Raw genomic sequence first — 19,379 nt, 5'->3', positions numbered from 1 at the left:
GCATGTATGTGTTCTCTCTCCATAGGCTGAACTGGCACTGATGATAGCCAGCTCAGAAGACCTCACTAGCACATCTCAGGAGTCTTCTCTGAAACGATTGAAAGTATGAAAGAAAACTGGAGGAACTGGCAAACATATCAGGCACAACAATTTTCATATTCCAGGCATTTTAAGTTATACTGAAGGGTTTTAGGTTAAAATATTTTTCTTCAACAAATATGCTAAAAATGGTAAGAAAATAATAAAGCCAGCACTGTGGTATTTTAATTACTAAAATCCAATAATAAATTTCTAAAATGGCAAACTTTATTGATCTAGGTCAGAGAGGGATTGGCCCATTACCACCTACATGGCTTCTCCCTGAAATAAGCTAGTTAGTTTACAGATGTAGTGTGGAGTAATAAAACAGGGAATAATAATCAGAACTTCTGGGTTCTAGTCACAGCTCTGCCACTGTGTGATTTTGAAATCGTCAATGGCAAAACATTTTCTGGAATATCCATTAATTTTGGACGTTGAAATCATCTTCTAGTACTAATTAGTGTTTTACAGCTGGTGCTTAATATCAGTTAGTGCTTTACACCCATGCCTATAATCATTTAGCATTTTACACTATCGGTCCCATTTGTACCAAGTTCTGTGAGCAGGAGCTTGCCTCTTGCTCACGTCTCAATTTTCCTTTATATTAGCAAAGTCTTGACCATTGCTAGCTAGGCCTCAGGCCTCACACTAGGCCCGTAGTACATGGGTTTACGTTCCAGGTTCATCCTACTTGACCTCTAATCCACTGTTGTCTGCAAATCAGATGTGCTCTAGTTCAAGTCTTAGATAATAAGCACGCTAGTGTTTTGCCAATGGACTGAGACTTGGGCAGTTTCTGAACTATATGCCCTACAGTTTCCAGACAACAATGTGTATCAATGGTACTTGTGTATTTAAGAGCAGGATCTGAACACTCATAGAAAGAAAAATCAATGTGGAATTTTCACATATCTATTTGCTAATGTTGAGTGAACCCCTAAATTAAAACATGCTAGGTTAACTTTAATAATCTGAGACAGAATAAAAGGGAGGTTTTCAGATACCTGTGGGTAACTGTTTACTTTGTAATCAAAGCTGAACAAGTTTTGGTAAGGAAAATGTGAAAGGGCATTAGTAGTTTTGGAAAAAAAATCCTTCTTTACCATCAATGCTTGGAATCTTGAAACGTATCAGCTTCTTGTGCACAGCTTGGGTGTTTTATTTTGTTTTTAAACAGTGATGTTGATCGTTACTACTGGGCTGCTTGTAATCAGAATACATAGACTTTGAAACTTATCCAGTACAAAGTAAAGCACAAAATACAGGTGGCTTGAGTTGAAAGCCAATAGTCGGGCTCTTAAAAGTATTTCCCACTATCATTCCTGAGACGTGATTAAAGTGCTGATAGGCAACACCAATGACCAAGAAGGAAAGTACACACTACAATTAATTTTCAAGTTGGCATTGTGGAACTGGTATGCACATGGTAGCCATTCACTAAGGAAGCAGCGAAAAGAGCCAACTGACATTGGCAGCTTCATGCCAGCATCTCCATGATTTTCAATTTAAACTGTTATCTTCAATGTTTTAAATTGAACAATTTCTATATAGACTATGTTCAGCAAAATCAAATTACTTGAAATATATTGAGAAAGTGACATTATCTTTCAAACCTATATTACAGGAAACCACTAAGAGTCCAGATTACATTTTATACACCAATATGCAATACCTTTTATCCTGAAAGAGTTGTAAAATGTAGCTCAGATACAAGCTTTGGGTCCCACTGACGTCAGTAGAAGAATTCTAGCTGACAAATAAAAGGAGAAATGGGCCCCTATTTATAGGAATCTTTTCTTTTACTACCAAAATGCAGCCATTTCTAGCTAGAATAAAGTACAAAGCAGCACTACATAGTTTAGGAAAGGAAAGTAATATATACACACACACACACACACACACACACACACACACACACACACACACACACACACACACACACATCTGAACTTATAAGAGTTTTACATTCACTTAATTAAATTAGAGATGGTATCTGGCCAGATAAAAATAGTGCTAGATTTTCATTGGACCTCTAAAGAACCAATATTTATTCAAAAAATATAACTGGTGTGTTTTGCAACCATTAGCCACAGTTCAACTACTTATAGCCTGAAAAAACAATAAAGCCACATTTGGTTAACTGCAAGCAATTTTATTGTAAAATCTAAACTATAAATTAGCAGAAAGTGGTTAAGATAATAATTTCTATCTTCCTTGCATAAAATACACCCAACCCTATATTTTCATAAGTAAGCAAAACCAGCTTTAGCTTTCAGGTAAGTTATTTCACCTGGATATGAATTAACTACTTTCAGCAACATTATGCTTCAGAAACTGGAGTCAAGCAAGACAGTTACTGCACATGTATAGATTCCTTTACTTCTTGCTGTTTACATTGCTTCCAACTAGAATGATCACACACCACACATACTGGGCAATTTAATTTTGAAAATCAAGTTACATTCTATCAATATGAACTCCACAATAGTTCACCTATGTTGAAAAAAAAAAAAAAATCACAGTGTAAGTTGTTTTCAGTAATTTATCCAGAAATTAGGTTCTTTACCCCCAAACTACTTGAAAACACATTTTTCTCATTTAAGTATTGAGATTAATTTCCAAAACTACACAAAAATCTTTTTTAGACGTAAGTATCTGCATAAAATCATTAAAGGGCTGGAGCACTGGTGTTAGAAGGCAATAGGTTATTAGAGTCAATCAATTTCTATTGCAGATATAAGAATAGCCACTTTTCATTACTGCATCAAGCCTGAAAGACGTTTCTATCTTGTGCGGACATCCGTTCATGTCTTTGACAGCTTATTCTCCAGGTAGGTGGATGTAAAATCCATGGATGGACCAACTGCACGTAGCACACAGTTTACAGGTTAGATTTTTCCTTTGAAGACACATGAGGTGTAGATTGTGTATATGTTCTAATCACATCCTAAAAGCAATAGGAAATGAATTAAGCTACGTAGAAAAAAAAAATTAGGGCAAATTCTATTACAAGAAAATTTTTAAATGTAAATACACTCAAAACATTGTAAAGAAATGAACCAGTGCTCAATGAAACATTTTTTGTTTAGGAGCCTCAATGTTTGTATTCCTTTATGCAATTTTAGTGGGTAAGGTTATCATGTTCTAAGCTACTGGTAAATAGAGCACTAAGCGTGTGCATGAACAGCATCTTCTAAAATATAAAACCACTACAATTCAGTCCTCGTAGAGCACCAATTAATTTGCACCAACTAGTAACAATTCTCTCATTGCACAGCTATCAGAACACTGAATTATCCCCAAGTAAAAACAAAATCCTCAAAACTACATTCCACCAAGATACAGTTTTATGAAACAAGCTAAAGTATTCATCCAATCAAAACCTTGTTAACTAGAAGGAATCCATCCCTAACATACCTGTTTGCCAGCTTCACCATTGTACTTGTCCAGCAGAGCTTGAATATGGGCACCATACTCAGGATGGACATCAGTGAAGTTTTTCACCTGAAATAGTAGAAAAATCAGGACATGCATGAACAGAAAAGATTTCTCAGTTTCATATTCATGCTTGGTTCTTGCCACCTCCAAGCCTCAAAATCAATACACCATATGTAAAATGATACAATCAAAAAGTCCCTAAAAAAAAATCAAGCACTAGTTTATATCTGACTACTCCTGTTGGGATTCAATGTGAAAATATTTAAAAACCTGCACCAAAAACCTAAATTCTGCATACAATATTGTACAATTCTGCATATTTTATTCAACAAAACAATATAATCCCACTGGTTTAATTACTTTGGTAATTTATTTAGACAATGGCTGGAGAATGGAAAGTGGAAAGCACTGGAGGAAATCTCCAAACTCTGTTTAAAAATAACGTAGCTGGGGCTAAGTCTACACTACAAAGTTTTTCCGAAAAAACAGCCGTTTTTCCGAAAAAACTTCACTTACATCCACACTGCAATTGCGTTCTTTCAAAAAAAAAAAATTTGAAAGAACAGAGGGTTTCTCTGACATTGGTAAACCTCTTTCTACGAGGAAGACACCTTTTTCCAAAAGAGCTCTTTCGGCAAAAGGCATGTGTGGACAGGGAAGAGGGAGTTCTTTTGAAAGAAGAGGAAAGAGGAAAAAGCACAGGTGCACACTGAATGGACGCTATCTTTCGAAAAAGCAGATCACTTTTTCGGTGCACTTTGGCAGTGTGGACGCTCTCTTTTGGAAGACTTTTTTTGGAAGATCTCTTCAGGAAAAGCTTCTTCCAAAAGAAGCCTGCAGTCTAGACGTAGCCTAAGTCTGAGCATATATTTTTCATTATTAGTCAACAAATATGTGCAGCTATATGCTCCGTGTTATACCATAGGTAACTGAAGAATCAAATGCCCAATTTATATTGGCTACTGACCATCTCCAGAAAGGTTAATAGCAAACAGCTCATGAAGCACACTTTGATAGGAAATTTCTTTAGTCCAAAAAATTAGATCTGTTCTAAATCACTGAAGTGCCATAAGCATTTATAAGGCCATACTGTCCTTTACACCTCTCTGGCTATGTTTTATACACCTGCAGCAATTCACAAAGACAATGGAAACAATTCACTAAGCAGGAAGGCTGCTTTTGCTCTGCATGAGAGGACAGAGTCTAACCTCACACCTACCTCCTCAAACACCCCAAAGCCCTGCCGTTCCATGCTCTCCAGTCAGGGGCAACTAATGAGGAAGGACACAGGGAGGGCACTGGCCACGTGACCACCCTGCTCTTGGCCCCATTTTTCCCCACCCCTGGTCCATCTCATTCCCCAAGCCTTTCAGCCAGTGATGCCACTCAGAGGACTAGTGCAGGTCAGCTTTCCCCCTGCACTCACCAGCAGCAATGGGGGCTGAAGCAGCGGAGCAATGCAGCTGCAGTCCACTCTGATCCCCACCTCCAGGTATTCACACCCTTCCCCTGCATGAGACAGCCAGGAGAGCAAAGCCACATTGCTCCACTTCTTTCCTTCCACTGAGTGCGGAGGGAGGTACTCTCTGCTGCTAGCACTAGGGCCCCCCCTCCGTTAGCGCTACGGGCTGCTTAGAGATTCCGGCCTCTTGCCCCCTCCCCCCCCCACAGCATTTGGAGAGGGGGAGGTCATGTACTCCCTTGGCCCCACATCATCTATCGCCCCTAGTGATTTGTGTCTCTGACTGCTACAGGCCCCCAAACTTACCTGCCTGCACTGCTTGGGAGTGATGTGTAATCATTCTTGTGGCTTCTCGTTTGTTTCCCCATCAGAAGTCAATCTTCTGTGAGGAAGCAAAGAAATCTGCGAGGGACATGAATTCTGCATAGGCACAGAATCTCCTCAGCAGTAACATACCAGGTAGCAATGACAGAATCATAGGTATTTTCTATCCCTATTTTCTATGGTCACCAAGGACAATATCCTGATCTACTACAAATTAAATCAATCATTGCATAGATGTTTTCCATTGAAAGTAGGAATAAGGGATCTTCCAGAAAAGGGCTTATTTTCCGCAAGATCCCGTCTAGACTGGCGCTTTTCTCCGGCAAAAACCCGAGCCGGAAAAAAGCGGCAGCCATGTTCATGCAAATGCCGCGGGGGATATTTAAATCCCCCGCGGAATTTGCAATTCCGAAGTGTCTCATTAGCATCCCTTTTACGGAAAAGGGTGCCAGTGTAGAGACAGCCCTAGTGCAAAGCAATTTAATACCTTTAACATTCTGCTAGTTCACCCCACAACACAGGAAGCACAAAATCATTATACACTTTCAGTAGAAAAATGTGAAAGTAAGCTCATCATGTCAGCTGCTTTGGCATTCTCTTTGATGATTATGTACACAATATGTTAATTCTTTACATTCCACTGGTCATTCTTTGCATAAGATAAAGAATTGACACCTTACTCTCTAACTATACAATTTCCATTCTTCCCTTTTCATCAAACTGTTTTATTTACAAAGTGTGCTGATCAGCAATCCTGTAACCAGCAGAACCTGGACTTAAGCTAACACAGTAAGATGCTACTTACAGCTTTCTTCTGGATGAAAAGCTGAGCATCTTTAAGATGGCTAGCAATGTTCTCACACAGTCTTTGGCGTTCATCTTCTTTCAGCACTTTGGTATAGAACACTCTCACCTTCAGATAAAAGTCAGTAATTTAGTTTATATGTAAAGCAAAGCCAGTTTTTAAAATCTGATTCTATCAAAAGCTTCTTCTTAACAGTATTTAGCTTTAACTAGTCTTTAATCTGTTATAAGAAATTATGAAATACTAGTTGGTATTTTCCCAGCACATTCAAACTGCTTCTCACCATAATATACATCTCAAGTTTTTACATGAGAAAAGGAATAAGAAAAAGGGGCAAAGGGACCAACATGATGATAATGAAACTAATGCTTCTAAGTCAGCATTAGATTAAATATGCAGCTAGTCTGCTTCCTAGAGCTATTAACATAAATCTGCTGGATAGTTTAGCAAAAATAAATTATGAAATTTTTATCAGCTTTATAAGACACATTTTTACAAATCCTAACTACTCTTCCTGTTTGTAAAATAACTATTGGCCTATTTCAAGAAATAAGTTACAACTATATCTTTCAATTACATATTTCTCCTTCATGACATTATCTGGTAAAAATGAGACAAATGAGCTATCTAGTTTATGAATGAGATTTGCAGATGTCCTGGCAATACTGTTCATTTCTAGCCGGATGTCACAAATTGTGTGTTCACTGCTATTTGCCTCTTTACTTCAATTATCCTGTACATCAATATAATCCAGTTCTTTTGGAACTGAGTAATACTTAAAATATAACATTTGTATCACAGTGTATCTGCAGCAACTACAGTAAAACTCCAATAGTCCAGCACTCCTGATAGTCCAGCATCAAAATGGCAAGAGCTTAGTGAGTGAGCTTCGGCAAAAAAAGAGTCACAAGGTAACAGCAGCAGCAGCTGATTTGAGCAAAAAGGGTAAAAAAGGCTTTAAAAAACTAAAACATTACAGTATACTGTATACAGTATGTACAATTAAAAAGGGTTAAGAACACTTTATATACTTCCTGATAGTCTGTCATATCTGATAATCCGGCACCACCTAAGTCCCATAGGTTCCGGATTATCAGAAGTCTACTGTAATTACATCAAGCTTGGAAAAAAACAGGGCTAAATTCTCCATCTGGATATTAGTGTTCAGACTGGCTCCAAAAATGTACTATTTGCATTACTTAGTGTAAAAAACATTTTCTAACAATCCAATGAAATAACAATATTATAAGGTGAGTGTGATACTTAAGAGTAGGGGTGAAGTGTTACCCAAATACCAGGAGAAAATTGATGAAAAGTTGGAGATGTATATATTGGACTTTATAGTCTCTTTGGGTGTGTCTAAACTACATCCCTCTGCAGACAGAGAGATATAGATTAGGCACACTGCTATTACAAATGAAGCGTGGATTTAAATATCCCGCGTTTCATTTGAATAAAAATGGCCACCGCTTTTTGACGATGTGGCACTTTGCTGGCAAAAAGCGGCAGTCTAGATAGGGATCAGTCAACAAGGAAAGCCTTTTCCTGTTGCACGAGACATAAGGGATCGGTCAGAAAAGGCTTCCCTTGTCAACCGATCCTCGTCTAGACTGACGCTTTTTGCCAGCAAAGTGCCACGTCGGCAAAAAGCGGCAGCCATTTTTATTCAAATGAAGCGTGGGATATTTAAATCCACACTTCGTTTGCAATAGCGATGTGCCTGATCTACATCCCTCTGTTGGCAGAGGGGTGTAGTTTAGACACACCCTTTGAGATCACTTGTTTTATTGCTGTGTGATACTCTTTTCAAGGTGCAATTTTGCAGGCAGAATTTTAATCCTATAAATGTAAACATATGTTCACATGGCATCATTGTAGCCACTGTTGTAAGGTATTTGCATGTCAAGGTAAATATGTGCATGACAGTTCATGCCTTAGCCACCATTCCAGAAGACAGGCTGATGATACTAGTTAAAAACATGCAATTGGACTAAATTCCTTGGAGGAGAATTGTGTCTCTGGCTCTGAGTGTTACCCGCATTTCACGTTACAGGAGTCTCAGATGACAACCCAGGAAATAAACAAAAATAAACTTACAACTACTTTTGTAAGTTGCACTTTCATGATAGAGTATGTATGGGACATATCCAGCCCACTTAATTAGCCTCCTTAATACAGTTCCTACAATTGATAAGTACTACTTCTGCTGCTTGGTTTGTTATTTCCACTCCAATTCATCTGCTTAAGTGGGTTTTGCCCACAAAAGCTCATGATTCTATATATTTTGGTTAGTCTTCAAGTCTAAGGTGCCACAGGACTACTTGTTTTTAAAAGCTGCAGATTAACACATCTCTGTCATGGAAAAAAATTTGAGGGGTAGATCACACTATAGTACTTGTAGGAGATGAACTGAAAATACAAATACAAATGTTTGCAATCTAAAAATAAAGGTAATAAAGAGAGCACTGTACGCACTTCGTATTCTGTGTTATAAGTGAAATCAGTATATTTAAAAATGCAGAAAATAATCCAAAATATTTATACATTTCAACTGGTTTTCTATTATTGCCTAAAGAACGATTAATTTTCTGAGTTAAATGTGATTAATTGACAGTCCTACTAGAAATGAATTGCATAAAGATCTTTTAAGGCCTCCTCAAAAACTGGCCTTTAGATGCTTCAAAGGAAAAAACATATCCAGATATCACAGGCAATGTAATAAGTCCTTTTCACATAGCATACCTGAGACACATTATCCTCATTTGCACTATTGAAGCGCTGCACATCACCTGAAACAGACATGCGGCTCTCTTTCCAATTGGGCTGATCTTCAGGGCCAGCAAAACTGTTTGGGTAATAATTTGGGGCACCACCTTTAAGAAAGAAGATCAAAATATCAGTCGTTTTAGTTTAGGAGACAGTGAAATTATAATGCATACTTGAAGGAATATATTCAAATTGATTTTAAATAATCCTTTTGCCTCATTATCATGTATGAAACTCCTATGCTTGTTTTTAAAATAATTACCAACACTTTGCTTAACACCACTCTTCCAAAGATGCACCTCAGCAGTTAAAACATCCAGCAGTCTTAAAACCACATCTAATATAGCTGGTCAAAACTTGGAATTTTGAAAATTCATTTTTGTTCTAAATCAGAAAAGCAAAATTTGCTGTGAAATGGAAATTCTGAAAAAACAGAACATTTCACCTGTCAATCAGATTATGCACTGTTATTACTCATGTAATGTAATAATGCTCCTAATATTTAAAATATAGTTTTGAAACAATATTTCCATTTTTCTGAAATCAAGTTCTCAAACACAAATTTCTATTTTGGAAAGAGTTTTGTGAGAAATGTAATTAAAATCTGTACAATTTCATTAAAAAAAGCTCACAACTCCACAGTTGTATCAAAGTGACATTTTCAAAAGTAAAGCTCAATACAAGTTTTCCAACCAGATATAATATCTGAATTTGAATCTATTTCCTGAGCTTCCTTAAAAATTTCTGGTATTAAAAATAAAGGCAGGATCTAAGCTCCACTCACTGAGTAGAGAGAACCGATTTGGTTCAAAAACTGAGCCATGACTGAGCCTCATGCAAAATGCCAAATGCTCTGACCACAATTTAGCAAAACACTTGAACACAAGCTTAGCTTTAAGCCTTTGTGTAGTCCCATTTATCTTAGATACCACTGACTTCAATGGGACCCCTCACATTTCTAACAGTTAAGCATTAAAAAATGAGCATGCTGTAGGATCAAGGCCTGAGTTAAAATGGCTGTTTTTAATCATTGAGCACCAACTTTTTTCCTTTAAAAAAAAAAAAAAAAATCACTTAAATCTGTAGTCTAGAAAATTAAGATATGGCAGGCTATATCTTAATTGTTTCTCAATGCCAATTCAGGGCTGCAGGGTTGACAGGTGCTGATACTACACGTTAAGGTCAAAATTATTTTTCCCCGGTTAAAACAAACAAACAAAAAAAAAACACACCACAAGTATACTTAAGACTAATGCTGTCCCTATTATTGCCAAATATAGTAATGTAGATATACTACACAGAACACCTTTTATGCAGTAGAATCCTCACTAATTAACTCTGGCAATTGGAAAAGCCATAGTAAATCACCAAGCTTTACAAATAAGCAAGTCAGCAGAAATCATAAACTCAAAGCTACTGTAGCAGAAAAAGCATTCTGGATTTTTTACATGTTTACTTGTTTGAATTATAAATAGACAACAGTGTATTTTATAAATAATAAAGAAGTCTTAATTTTATGGGATTTCACTAAAAGACTTGGCTGTTAAATCTTCACAAAGTAGATAGAGACTTCAGGATGTCAATAAGGATTTGGAATTGAAATTGGCAAACTAATGATTATCAAGGTTTTATTGTGAACTTACAATAAGATGACATTTGATTTACAAAACAAATCAATTTGTTTTTGTGTTTTCTGCAGCAGCATCCCCCTGTGTTTTCTGCAGGCCAGTATCCAATCAAGAATTACTGCTATTAGAAGTATTAGTTCCTGCATACCAATTTTGGCTGCTGTTGTGTGGCCATTAAGGGCTTAGGGTCAGTCACAGAGCAGCTCAGTAGGGGTACGTCTACATTTGCTCCCTAGTTCGGACTAGAGATGCAAATGTAGCAGGAATTTAAATATCCCACGTTTCATTAGCATAATCTCACCCACGCGTTATTCCGCTTAACAGCTGATTCGAACCAGGAAGTGCGCTCTGGGACACGTTAGTTCGAATCAAGCCCCTTGGTTCGAACTAACGTTACTTCTTGGGTTCCAGGCTTAGTGGATTTTATGGGCCACCTAGGCTCTGGGGTGGGGCCAAAAATGAAGGGTTCAATGTGCGGGACAGGGCTGCCAGCGAGTGGGATAGGGATGGGGGTACAACAGGGGCTGCGAGGTCTCAGTGGGAGGTAGGGTGCAGGAGCAGGCTGAGGGCAGGGTGTCTGGTCAGCAGGCAGGGGAAGGGAGCAGGAGCAGGATGAGGGGTGCAGGGAGGTGAGTGAGGGAGTTGGTGGTGTGGGGTCTCAGCATGGCAGTGAGTGAGGGGGCTGGGGATGTAGGGTAGGAGTAGGATGGGGGTAAGTGTCTGGACAGGAGGCTGGGGGCAGGGTGTTTAGCCAGGGGAGAGGGGGCAGGGTCTCAGCAGAGTGAGTGAGGGGACTGAGGGGGGCAGGGTCTAGGCATGAGGAGGTGGACCCCACGCTGGTACATGGCTCAGCCTCCCACTGCATCCATTAGCCAGATTCTGGCCAACTGGAGCACAGGGAAAGACTGCAGACAGCGCACTGCTGTTCCCCTAGTCCAGGAGGGGGAGTGCTTCTTCCCTGTGCAGGGAAGCTGGGGGCTTTCTCCACCCTCCCCCGCCCCCCCACAAACACCTTAGAAGAATCAGTCTGGTCACTGGCTCTTGCCCCAACTCCACCATGGGCGACAGCTCTGGCTCAGGGCTATGCGGCAGCCACACTCGGAAGCAGCTCCACAGGCTGCCTCCGGCAGGGGCAAGCAGGGGGACAGCGGGGCCTGGGTGCCTCGGGCTCAGTGCTGTAGTGCGAAAGAGTCGAGAGAGTCTCGAGCAGCAGGCTTATGAAGCCGTTGAGCAAGTGGGCCGATCACAATCTGCCTGACCTCAGAGCAGCCACTTACTGAAGGGCTGCCAGGGCTGGCTATCCTGGGGCCGCTCACCGTGGACCGGGAGGAGGATCCACTGGTGTCTCTGATCTCTCCTCTCTCCCCTGGCCACCAGGAAGGTGCGGGGGGAGTCACACAGCTGAGGGGTGGCAAGACACAAACTTTTCCTGCAGGATGCACAGTGACATGCTGACATCGCGCTGTCATCCCACAGGAAAAGGGATTTTTAAATAAATATATATAGATATATGAGAGAGAGAGAGAGAGAGAGAGAACAGAAGTAAGTATCATAAATATTCTCCTTCAAATTTCAACCATGACTTATGTAAACACTCAGAAGAAATCAGTTTTAATAAAGATATTTCTAGAATTGTGTGTGTGGATTTAAACTAAGGTTTTTCTTTGGAAAGAGGGGGGGGGGAAAAAAAAGACCCACTTTTCCCTGTTGGCTTACAGTTCTGATAACACATCCTAAGCGTTACTTCTTTTTGGAATTTTCTTTCCATTTAAAAAACATCCTCACATTTTGTTGCACAATTAGGGCTCTTTTTCAAACAAACATCTTACAACATCTGTAGTCTTGAGATAAAGATCGTATCTATAACTAACCAGTATCTGTATACAAGAGGATTGCACACTATTCTTTGATAAGGCATACTTGTTGGTTTGTTTGCCTTTTTGACCACAGGGTTACTAAGTCTTAGAACTGGCAATGCATTTACAATGTGTAAAAATATTTGATAGGAGTCTAACTGCAAGACAAAAAACAAATTTAAAAAAATTAAAGAAACAAAAAGGTATAAATATGCACTCCAGCAACTATGTAGACAGAATTGGAAGTTTAGGGCTGGAGATGTGTCACTGTAACAAGAACCCTTCATACTTATAGGATTTTTTTTTGGCATGGCAGTGTGAACATTTCATATAATGAAGCAACTAAACATAAGCATTTAAATTACTATATTCTCCAAGCACTGAATTTATGAAAACAGCTGTAAGTATCTCTTTGGATTTCAATAAAGGGGCAAGTAACATCAGAATAAATTGCAATCGTTTCTGCATCAATACTGAGGTCTATACCTACAAGTCTAGAGTATTTGATCAGTTTTTATCACTTATTTAACAGTGCATGCATTTAAATATTACAGGTCCATGACTCTGAAAATGTAGTCAAGTCCTCATTAAGGAGCATACCTTTGCTACACTTCAATCAGAAAAAGGTAAAGCTGTTATTTAGGGAACAATGTAAACCGAGTAGAATATGTTCAGTTTCTTGCTGCTAAAAAAGACACTGAAAAGAGTATGTTAGTGTATTGCTGATTAGGATTACCCGGTTACCATTGTTTTTATCTACTCCTGGGTGAAACTACTAAACGATGGGCTGATTTTTTTCTGAAATGAACTATCATCAAGGAATAGATAAGTCATTTTGTTGCCGGTATACATAATTCAAATATATTATGTTCAAAGTATTTTCAAGATACCTTGGTTGTCAGACACACACATAGGTCCATCTCTCTGATAGTTGGCCACACGAGCCCTGTAGGGACAATTCACAGGTATTTGTAGGTAGTTGGGTCCTAAACGGTGTCGGTGAGTATCAGGATATGAGAAAAGACGACCCTAAAATAAAAGTGACGTATAATTCAATATTTTTTTACATTTAGCCAGAAAGAACCATCATCATCTAGTCTCACTTACTGTAGATCAGAAGCCACCATTCAGCACCCTCACACAAAACCAAACAACCTAAATTAGTCCAAATATTAAAGCCCACAGGAGACCACAGTATTATATGCCATAAGGAAAAAATAGGAGGACCCAGATGTACCAATGCCCTCCCCACATAGCAAGGAAATGAAGTGATATATACTCAGATAATCCAGGAAGTTGACCAGCAGTCCACCTTGCAGAAGAGGACCAAACCTTCCCCCCAAAGTTACTACCAACCTGACTAAGGGAAAACTCTTTCCCAATCCCATATATGACAATAAGTTTGATCCTGAACATATTTTTCTACAAGTGTATTTTTCATGACTAACTTTTGAAACTACCCACTGAAATAAGCAGTTATGTGATCAAAATGCTCATTTAATAATCCTTAATAAAAGTCAAAATGACTAGTTATCCTCAACTTACAGTAATTATTTTCAAATTTCTGTATGTAATATATCCCTTCTAATTTTCTTGCATATTTACATGACAATATTGCAGTGACTGTATTTTTTAAAAGGGGCATTAGAGTAGGTATGCTGGCATAAGTGCCTCCTTACATAATACCAGAAACAAATTGTTTACTATGTTAAGGGAACAGAAATTAAAATCCCCACTGTAAATCAAACAGTGAAGGAGCTAACTGAAGGAGTGATCATAAAAGAGTGTCTTATCTGAAAGCAAAAAGACTTCATATTAGCTCCATAAAAAATTATGTGCACTATTTATTATGGACTGCGCCAAACTAAAAACTTAGTCAGGTTAAAGCCTTTAATCCAGGGGAAGGCAAGGTACAGCCTGCCAAGCCACTGGATCTGGCCCGTGGGCCACCCTGCCTGGATGCTCAGGCACAGAGAAGCCAGCTTCTTGAGAGCAGCCTCCACCCTCCAGCCACTTTAAGCAGCTGCCAGCATTCTGAGCTAAGAGCTACAGAGAGCAAGGGGCAGGGAGAAGCTTCACAGAAACTGGCCAATGGGAGTTGAGAGATTTTGCTAGGAATGAGGCAACACACGAAGGCTCCCCCTCCATCCCATCCATCCACACTGGCACCCAAAGGAGAGAACCACAGGGAGCAGCGAGCCATTCTGAATAGCATGGGACTGCGGCAGGCAAGGAGCCTGCCTCAAGCTCCTGCAGGGCTGCTGGCCAGGAGTCGCCTATGTAAGTGTATCCCAGCCACAGCCTGCCTCTGGCACCCCAACATCTCTTGCCCCCCCCCCCCCCACCAACTCCCTTGCTCCAGGTTACCATCTAAACCCTCTGCAGTTATTACAGTAACACCCACAATAATATGAAAGCTTTAGGCTTTAAACTAGGTTCGATGGGGACAGGTGACCAAAGCCCATGGGTGAGTGAAGCCCATGGGTGACCAAAGCCCATGGGTGAGTGAAGAACTGGGAGATGGGTTGTAAGTGGGAGGGAATGTGGGCTATAATAGCAGAAAGAAAGGAGGATCAGGGCACAACAGGGAGGCAAGATCAAATCAGTATCTTAGATGACTATATACAAATGCAAGAAGAATGGGTAATAAGCAGGAAGAACTGGAAGTGCAAATAAATAAATACAACTATGACATCGTTGGCATCACTGAGACTTGGTGGGATAATACACACAATTGGAATATTGGTAGAGAAGGGTACAGCTTACTCCGGAAGAGCAGGCAAGGGAAAAAAGGGAGGAGGTGTTGCCTTTTATATTAAAAATATACACACTTTGACTGAGGTGGAGATAGACATAGGAGACTGACGTGTTGAGAGTCTCTGGGTTAGGCTAAAAGGGGTAAAAAACAAGACAACTTTTTATTTCAGAAGGTTGAGAATTTGAGAGTGGAAAGCAGCTTGGGTGAAAGTGATCATGAAATCATAGAGTTCGTGATTCTAAGGTATGATAGAAGGGAGAACGGCAAATTAGAGACAATGGATTTCAGGAAGGCAGATTTTGGTAAGCTCAGATAGCTGGTAGGTAAGGACCCATGGGAAGCAAGACTGAGGGGAAAAACAACTGAAGAGATTTGGCAAATTTTCCAAAGGGACATTAAGGTCCCAAAAGCAAGCTATTCTGCGGCATAGGAAAGATAGAAAATATAGCAAAAGACCGCCTAGGATCAACCAGGAGATCTTTCATGATCTTTAAAAAAAAAAAAAAAAATGGAAACTAGGACAAATTACAAAGGATGAATATAGGCAAACAATACAGGAATGCAGGGGCAAAATTAGAAAGCCAAAGGCACAAAACGAGCTCAAACTAGCTACAGGCATAAAGAGAAACAAGACAACATTCTATAAATATATTAGAAGCAAGAGAAAGACCAAGGACCGGGTAGGCTCATTGCTAGTGAGGAGGGAGAAACAGTAACAGTAAACTGGACACAATACTCCAATTGAGGCCTAACCAGTGCAGAGTAGAGCGTAAGAATGACTTCTCATGTCTTGCTCACAACACACCTGTTAATTTATTAAGTTTGCAGATACCACCAAGCTGGGAGGGGCTGCAACTGCTTTGGAGGACAGGGTCATAATTCAAAATGATCTGGACAAATTGGAGAAATGGCCTGAGGTAAACAGGATGAAGTTTAATAAGGACAAATGCAAAGTACTCCACTTTGGAAGGAACAATCAGTTTCATTCATACAGAATGGGAAGCGACTGTCTAGGAAGGAGTACAGCAGAAAGGGATCTAGGGATAATAGTGGACCACAAGCTAAATAAGAGTCAACAGTGTGATGCTGTTGCAAAAAAAGCAAACACGATTCTAGGATGCATTAACAGGTGTGTTGTAAGCAAGATACAAGAAGTCATTCTTCCGCTCTACTCTGCCCTGATTAGGTTTCAGTTGGAGTACTGTGTCCAGTTCTGGGCACCACATTTCAAGAAAGATGTGGAGAAATTGGAGAAGGTCCAGAGAAGAGCAACAAGAATGATTAAAGGTCTAGAGAACATGACCTATGAAGGAAGACTGAAAGAATTGGGCTTGTTTAGTTTGGAAAAGAGAAGATTGAGAGGGGACATGATAGCTGTTTTCAGATATCTAAAAGGGTGTCATAAGGAGGAGGGAGAAAACTTGTTCTTCCTGGCCTCTGAGGATAGAGCAAGAAGCAATGGGCTTAAACTGCAGCAAGGGAGGTTTAGGTTGGACATCAGGAAAAAGTTCCTAACAGTCAGGGTGGTTAAACACTGGAATAAATTACCTAGGGCGGCTGTGGAATCTCCATCTCTGGAGATATTTAAGAGTAGGTTAGATAAATGTCTATCAGGGATGGTCTAGACAGTATTTGGTCCTGCCATGAGGGGAGGGGACTCGACTATGACTTCTCGAGGTCTCTTCCAGTCCCAGTATTCTATGATATACACTAACAAGTTAGGCTAACTCAACTACATCGCTCAGGTGTTGAAAAATCCACATCTATGCGATACTGTCAAACAACCCAATCCCTGGTGTAGACAGCAATGAATCAATGAAAGCAGCACTTTTCCCTTGAGCTAACTATCACCTTTCAATGAGGTGGGTTAACTACAGTGATGTGAGAACCCCTCTGGTCACTGTAATGAGTACCCACACTGAAGTGCTCCAGGTGCTGTGCTATTGCAGTGGTTTAAATGTAGACATAGCCCTACAAAGAAGAAATTCTGTGTAGAGGATGTTATCTATGTCAGAGTAATATATCAAGTTGGTCTGCTTACCTGTAACATTTTATCAGGGCTAGGTTCGATACCTGGTGGCATGTTGCTTGGATCAAAGGCTATTTGTTCTATCTCAGCAAAATAATTGACAGGATTCCTGTTCAAGACAAGTTTGCCCACAGGAATTAGAGGATGGTCTTTATGAGGCCAAACCTAGAAAATACAATATATACACTATGATTACTACAGGTTATAAAACACAGCAAGAAAACAGGTTATATTACAGGTTGGACCTCCCTGACCCATCCCAAATGAGGGAATTTGCTGGATATAGGGAGGTCCCGTCACTGGATTCCCAGTACACTCCCCCTCCTTGCAGTTGGCTCTGCTACAGCCCCATTACCACTAGGCTCCAGCCTGCAGGGCTTGGACTTTGGCTCCAGCCTGCCACAGCTCCTCAGACTCCGCACCCCAGCTTCTCCCCCACCGGACGTGGAATCCCCCACCTGGGACAGGGCTCACCTGTCCTGCTGCTGCCCCGCCAGCCAGGGCTCCCAGGGGACGGGGCTTGTTAGCTGCCCCGCTTTTGTCACATGGAGCTTCACAGCATTGTTTCTCCTCCACCTGACTGGCGATCCCCACTGGGGACGGGGCTTGCCTGTTCCACTGTTGACCCACCCAACTGCATGGCCCCACTTCTCCGCTCCCCTCAGAGGGGAGATAAACATGATCACATTGTTTGACTTTAAGATTCTATTCTCATTCACAGCACATAACGAATTCTGAATGAAGAAGGTAGTGAAAGAGAGAGAAGATATTCTTTTGCGTTTAAGGCATTAAGACTGGAACCCAGGAGAGGGCAGTTCTATTGTTGGCTCTGCCGTGCATTTCTCATGTGATGTTAGGACATGACATATGTAGAAGGGGGAAGGGAAAATTAAGTTTGTAAAAACAAACTGACTGCTTGACTTTGTAACTTCAATACTATTTTTTGTATACACACACCTCTTAGTTACCTTAGTTAGATCAAAAGGATTAAATGGGAATTTCTCAGCTTCTTCAAACGTCATAACCTGGATATAAAGAGTCCAGGATGGACTATTTCCACTGGCAATGTCGTTGTAAAGGTCACGTATTGCATAGTCAGGATCAGTGGAAGCCAATCTTCCTGCTTCTTCGGCAGAAAGGTTTTTGATGCCCTGATCAGTCTAACAGTAATCAAATGAAGAAGAAGTGACACTCGTAACTATTTGTAATTAAACATAACTAGCAGGGATTATACCTGGATTATACTTTAGAAAGTATGAACCATGGCACCAAATATATCACATGCACAAAAGTAGACTAAGATGTCATAAACATTTCTGAAAGACACACCAACCCCTTCGTCCCCAACATTAATACACAAGAAAAGATTCAGGGATATATTTATATCCATCACACCTACACAAACTTTAAGAAAAGTAAAATGTAAGCAGGTAGGACATAGATACAGATTCCTACATCTACACTAAATGTCAGCAAGAAAAATGTTCAGGATTTCTCCATAACAGCCAGTAAAGCATATTGAAAATCTTGTGCGGATCTTAGACTATTACTCTAATACCTGTAAAGATCTTCCCTGAAGCAGATGTGAAAGATTATACAATATTGTATAATCCCCCCCCCCCCCCCCCCAAAAAAAAAACCCCAAAAAACCACAACTTTGTAAAACCAACAACTGATGCATCATACTTCTGGATTCATATGGCACCAAGTATTGCCAAGTGGCTAAACTTAAAAACAATACCTTCGCATGAAATTTGCAGTAAACAGCTTTGCCATTTGCATTAATCAGTTTAAAAGTATGGGATCCGTATCCATTCATATGGCGGTGTCCATCTGGAATACCACGATCACTGAACAAGAAAGATACCTAAATAAAAAGCATAGACAATTCTAGTAATTAGTAAACTGATTCACTATAATCCTTAACCAGCACACAGACTCATCTAAATCAATGGTATAAATGGAAATGGTCTGGTGCAGACCATCATGACAGTTTATGTACCAAGATCTGTATGACTAATTTCTTGTTTGAAGACTTCTGAAACATAATTTCAGCAGCTCTAATAAGTGGGTCAGTGAAGATAATGAATATGCAATAAGGTTAAGCATTTAACAAGGAAGTGAAAAATGGACACCAACTTAACGTGTGGTTACAATGCTTTTTCAAGGAAATAAGTTAGCTACTGTAGTTTTGGAGCTAATTGTGGCAACTTTTCCCGTATTTTTAATTTT

At 39.9% G+C, this 19,379-nt stretch overlaps 1 protein-coding gene across 1 annotated transcript in view; it reads right to left on the bottom strand.

Annotated features, from left to right (window-relative positions):
* Positions 1 to 2,435: 2,435 nt before the first annotated feature.
* Positions 2,436 to 19,379, bottom strand: part of CAT (catalase) — a 30,277-nt gene continuing 13,333 nt past the window's right edge. The window contains 8 exon segments of the mRNA NM_001286934.1: positions 2,436 to 3,028; positions 3,499 to 3,585; positions 6,111 to 6,218; positions 8,853 to 8,983; positions 13,251 to 13,389; positions 17,160 to 17,312; positions 18,116 to 18,307; positions 18,889 to 19,014. Of these exon segments, the coding sequence (NP_001273863.1) occupies positions 2,963 to 3,028; positions 3,499 to 3,585; positions 6,111 to 6,218; positions 8,853 to 8,983; positions 13,251 to 13,389; positions 17,160 to 17,312; positions 18,116 to 18,307; positions 18,889 to 19,014 (1,002 nt within the window). The 3' untranslated portion in view covers positions 2,436 to 2,962.

Source organism: Pelodiscus sinensis, chromosome 4, assembly GCF_049634645.1.
Source record: "Pelodiscus sinensis isolate JC-2024 chromosome 4, ASM4963464v1, whole genome shotgun sequence".
Lineage (NCBI taxonomy): Eukaryota > Metazoa > Chordata > Testudines > Trionychidae > Pelodiscus > Pelodiscus sinensis.
The sequence above is the reverse complement of the archived record's forward strand: the minus strand, read 5'-3'. Positions and strand labels throughout refer to the sequence as shown.